The 5,000-nt window shown below is 41.0% G+C and overlaps 2 protein-coding genes across 5 annotated transcripts in view; one reads left to right on the top strand and one right to left on the bottom strand.

Annotated features, from left to right (window-relative positions):
* LOC138032704 (ATP-dependent RNA helicase DDX54-like) overlaps nucleotides 1–5,000 on the bottom strand; it is a 54,044-nt gene that overhangs the window by 6,975 nt on the left and 42,069 nt on the right. For 3 of the 4 annotated variants that reach the window (XM_068880405.1, XM_068880406.1, XM_068880407.1), the window contains exons 27-28: nucleotides 2,611–2,709; nucleotides 935–1,032 (exon numbers count right to left, since the gene is read on the bottom strand). In XM_068880405.1, the coding sequence (XP_068736506.1) occupies nucleotides 935–1,032; nucleotides 2,611–2,709 (197 nt within the window). Of the gene's footprint in view, nucleotides 1–934; nucleotides 1,033–2,610; nucleotides 2,710–5,000 lie in introns of those variants that run through there. The other variant, XR_011128439.1, reaches the window with a different exon arrangement.
* LOC138032705 (neuropeptide Y receptor type 2-like) overlaps nucleotides 1–5,000 on the top strand; it is a 15,011-nt gene that overhangs the window by 7,946 nt on the left and 2,065 nt on the right. The window lies entirely within an intron of this gene.

Here is a 5,000-nt window from a genome sequence, read left to right as displayed (position 1 = left end):
TTAATTAGACTGATTGTCTCGCACTGCACGCTGTCAGTGGGCAAATTATATTTCGGTTGCTTATGTAATAAGCAGAAAAAGTCATGACGTTATTTACAGACGCAACTAAAATGCGGCGCAAAACGTTGTCACGCTACGTTAATTTGGCCTCATAACGTTATCATCTTCTCTCAGGAGCTTTCTGCTACACACTTTTTGGTATAAAAGCTCAATTTATCATCAGAAAAGAGGAACCAACGGTGCTTGCCCATCGGGCAAGCTACGATAAGAAAGTGCTAGCCCGACAAGTCATTCCACTAGCCCCGGGCTATCGGACAGCACTTTCGTCGCGCCCTGTCTCTCTCTCTCTCGTTCCTTGTATTGGTTGCATAATGGGGTAGGTGTGCTTGGGAGGAGTCCATTACAATTATTTCAAACCCCCCCCCCCCCCCCCCCTGGGGGGGCAAGGATATACCGGGTCATGTGACTAAGCAGACCACGTCCTCGCTATTCGCTTTGATTATTTGCAGCGAAGAAGTTCATTCCTTCCGCCTCCTTTCTATGTTCCATACTCTTGTTCTTGTATTTATTTTTAGGCGTTTTCTTGAGTCGGACCTTTACTACGCTAAAACTTCTCCAAAGTCATTGATTACTCCACATTCAAAGTTGATGCCGTTGTCATTTAACACCCAGAGCTCGAGAAAAAACAGCTACAGCTGATATATGTGACCAGAGGGCATAACTCACCCAAAAAATACTAATTACCATGATCGGTTCTCCGTACTGTCGTAAAGCTAGCCCAGACCCAGGCTCACAAAAGAAAAGAATGAACGACGCGAAGGATTTTGTACACGTGGAGTGCAGTTAATTAACCAAGATTTTCTGGGTTTTTTTTCTGCACGAAACCCGTTTTTACCCGTAACAATGACAAATAACCAAAAATTCAAAGTGTTACCTCTCCTTCCACTTTTGTGTCCAGGTCTGGTTTCGTCTTCCTCTTGGTCTCCTGAAACCCAAGAATCCATCTTCGTTCTCTTCAACCAGTCCTGATAGCTGAGTTAATAAAGTCAAGGAAAACTCTTGGAAGCAGATGTGCAAAAAGTTTCTCGAGATGACCCAGTGTACAAAATACTTTTGCATTTGCTTTGGTGCAGTGCAATTACTTTGGTCATGGACTCTGCTAAGTGATTGATCAAATGTTCACGTGCCACTTTATCGACCAATGAGAAGGCTTCGGGGGTACTTACATGAGACCGGGACGAACTCAGACGGACATGAGTTCGTATCGGTCTCCATACATTTCTTCTCTTCTTCTCTTCTCATGAAAATGACAACAAATCTCAGACCGGGTCCAGAAATTTCAAGCCTGTGTGCTGTTGGGTCAGCGATATATTTATTACACAAAACATATCATTTCGTCCCGAAACCAGGCACCGAGTATTTCGTCCCGGTTTCGTTCTTGGTCGAAATCATTTTTCGTGCCCTGCGCCGGCTACATGGGCATGTTTTCATCAATTATGGCCAACGTTTAGTTTGGAAAACCAGACACAATTCAATTTGCCCAAGCGATTAAAAGGCCCCAACTATCTCCGCGTACAACATACAAGTCTGTCCTCTTTAACGTCTTGACGTTAACATCCTATCATTCATAACCAGGATTGCGAGAAATTAGAAGCACATTTAATTTTGATAAAGGCCTCGGAGTGCACTTTTAAGTCTACGCTTCAAGTATGTATTACAACAAGAGAGTTCGCGTTAATTTTAAAATTAGGATTTAGCAACTGCTTATGTTTACCTGAGAAGAAACGTTAGGAAGACACAAATCCGTCATATGAAATGTTTGTGTGAAATTTGTCCCCGAGCGTGCATGCGACGAGACCGGTTCATTGAAGGAGAAATACCGTTTCATTCAACAGTAAACTTTCGGAAATAATAACAGGAAATTTTGGGTCAATGGCTTACGCCCACGGCCGACGTTTCATAGTCCCCATTCAAAATAACTTGAAAGTCTAATCACCGGCAGACGCAATTTCTCCCCAGTTATAAAGTGCCCCTAACCCCAAAATCTTTTTTTCCCTAAAATGAATCTTTACACCTGTTCGAAACGCATTGCGGCCATTTTTTCATTTTTCTAACAAATCCTGCCATTTTATAGACTTCGAAAGTTGCGAAAATCCAAGCATCTTTTTGTTCACGACCGAGTCAGAAGGGGAGTGGGTCTATTCCTGATTTGACGTCACATAACTGATTTACATTGCATTAACTCTTTGTAAAAATGCAGGCAAAGTAGATTGTGACGTCAAATCAGGAATAGACCCACTCCCCTTCTGACTCGGTCGTGAACAAAAGATGCTTGGATTTTCGCAACTTTCGAAGCCTATAAAATGGCAGGATTTGTTAGAAAAAGGAAAAAATGGCCGCCATGGGTCTCGAACAGGTGCAAAGATTCATTTTAGAGAAAAAAATATTTTGGGGTTTGGGGCACTTTAACTCCAGCCAGTGTTCGCATTTCCTCCTTATTTATCTCAAGAACCCAAGTTCGGCCAGGGTCCGAATCCGCAATCACGCGCCCGAGAGTCCATTCCCCAACAAGTCGGCAACCCATTCCCGAAATATCTGATAAAAGGATACATGTTCTTCTTGTAAGTTGCAGGAATACGGACGCCACTTTCCGTCCTTATTTTCTTTGTGTTGCCATCTTGTCCGACGAAATTCTTTCTCTTCCGATCCCTAAGGTAAAAGAAGATTACGATTAAGAAAGGAACTAAACATCTTCTGCGATCTTCCTGATGAGTGTCGTCCTGAGAAGGAGTGCTGATGGAACAGGCTAGTTTCGAATTGTGCAGCAACAAAGGAACGGAGTCGAGGTTCAGGGCAATAACCAGCATTTTATTTTGTTCAAAACAAAGGAAACTGCAAATTATTCCTCTGAACCTTGACTTTGTTCTTTTGTTGCTGCACAATTCGAAACTAGCATATTGGGGAGCTTTAAGTGCCGGTGAGTTTGTTCATAAATTTCTCACTAGAATCTAATTAACGGCCCGTGTCAAACTCGTTCCCAGGGTCTCTGTTCCTCCCTTCCCATAGAGCGTGAGTCATTCCTCACTCAACATGTTCTCGACAGTGGAATTACGATAATCATATAATATCACCCAGCGTTGAATATATAGTAATCATAATTACCTGCCATATACACTGGTCTAAGTTCCAGGACTTGTGGTGGCACATAAAGAGAAAAAAGTAAAAGTAGTGCCTGGACAGGATTTCAATACGGAGCTCCGGCTTATAGAGACAACTTTTATTCACGATGAACAAGTTACAAAGTTTCTATAACAAGTGACAAGTAAGCTAACAATCGTATATCTGGGTTGAAATTTTTAAAAGAAAAATGTTCAATTCCCAGAATTCGTTTCCAACTTTCAGTGTAATGAAATAATGATAATCGTATATTCAAAGCCGGTTGATACTATATCATTATCGTAACAGCAGTGTCGAGAATGAGTTGCCTCACTCCAGGACTAGGGAAGGGAAGAGAGATCCTGGAAACGAGGTTGGTCCCGTGTACGAAAAAGCCACCTTTGAACCCTGATGATGGCGGCTTTTTACCTGTGAGAAGCTAATGACTATTAATAGGCACACCTTTTCCTTTTTTAGCAAATTGGTATAAAGGGACTCTTGCGAATAACTTTGGATCACCGCAGATGATGAAACTAAACAGTAGTGTCGAAACGTCTGGTAGATGCTTACTGCTATTATCACATACGGGGCAAACTTACTGAATGCTGATTGGCTGAGACGGTAGGCATTTTTTCTTAATCACGAGGGCACTTTTGGTAATCAAGAGGGCATGATTACTTGATCCCGATTGGTAAACAATTGCTTATCCAGGGCAAGTGAAGTTACAAGAGAATCTTCTTCCAGATTCTGACTGATTAAACTGCTTTTTGTCCACAAATAAAATACATTTTAAGCGCTATTTCTGTTGACAGCAACGATTTATGGCATTAAACTCTAACCGAATCAAAGCGTGTTAAGTTGATTGTCATTTGCCGCGGCATTGAACGGGCTTCCATCAATAATTTTGCCCCTTTATGTGATGAAAATGTAATCGCAATGTGCCCTCGTGCAATTAAGGCTAAATTTCACTTGTCGTTTCAAAGTTTTCCAAATTGCCCTCGTCGCGAATTTTGAGAAAACTTTGAAAAGATGCGTGAAATCAATCATCTCGGGCCCATGCGATTACATAATATTATACTTACAACGTCAAACTTGCATTTTAAAGGGGAAGTGAAGGCACAAAAATAAACATTTTTTATTTACACTTTAGACCATGCACAATAATGTTTTCAACTTTTTTTCTCGCATATCCGTCGTTTTTCCACCTAAAAAAATGTTTGCATTGCGGCTCAGAATGGAGGAGTCAGCGGTCATTTTTGCAGCTTATGACGTATGATGTGGAGAAGACATGCGAGAGTGCCCCATATAGAAGCAATGTTTTGACTGATGTTTGTCGTGAATATTGAGTCCGCGAAGAAACAGCAAAACAACGAAGAAAATATCCACAGCAGCACTTGTTTCTCTTGATTACGAAATCTCTGTTCCCCATTTCATACGTCACAGCAGGGTACTGATTTAGTTTTTGAGCCCGCACTGAAAAGGCAGAAAAAGCGGGAAAAGCCCAACTTCGAACGTAATTTTCTCGCAAAAGACAAGAAAAGAAAAATAGCGAGAAGAAATAGCCCGACACACTTAACTTTACTTATGTTAGGCTTTCCAAAAACAATGTTGGAAAAATTGCTAATTTTGACCTTCAGTTCTCCTTTAACTTTTAAAATTTTGCAGGTGTTTTTAAGAAACAATTGCTTAAATTATCCAGCTAAGTACAAGGATCACTCAATTATCTCATTCGTTTATAAATAGCAAATAAATAGAGCGGTTTTCAAATGAGTGTCGTAAAACCAAAACGAAAGTAATTACTTTGGCCAATCAAAAAGGACGGAGACAATCCAGTAAACCAATCA

This window comes from Montipora capricornis, chromosome 14 (genome assembly GCF_036669925.1).
Source record: "Montipora capricornis isolate CH-2021 chromosome 14, ASM3666992v2, whole genome shotgun sequence".
Taxonomy (NCBI): domain Eukaryota; kingdom Metazoa; phylum Cnidaria; class Anthozoa; order Scleractinia; family Acroporidae; genus Montipora; species Montipora capricornis.
The sequence above is the reverse complement of the archived record's forward strand: the minus strand, read 5'-3'. Positions and strand labels throughout refer to the sequence as shown.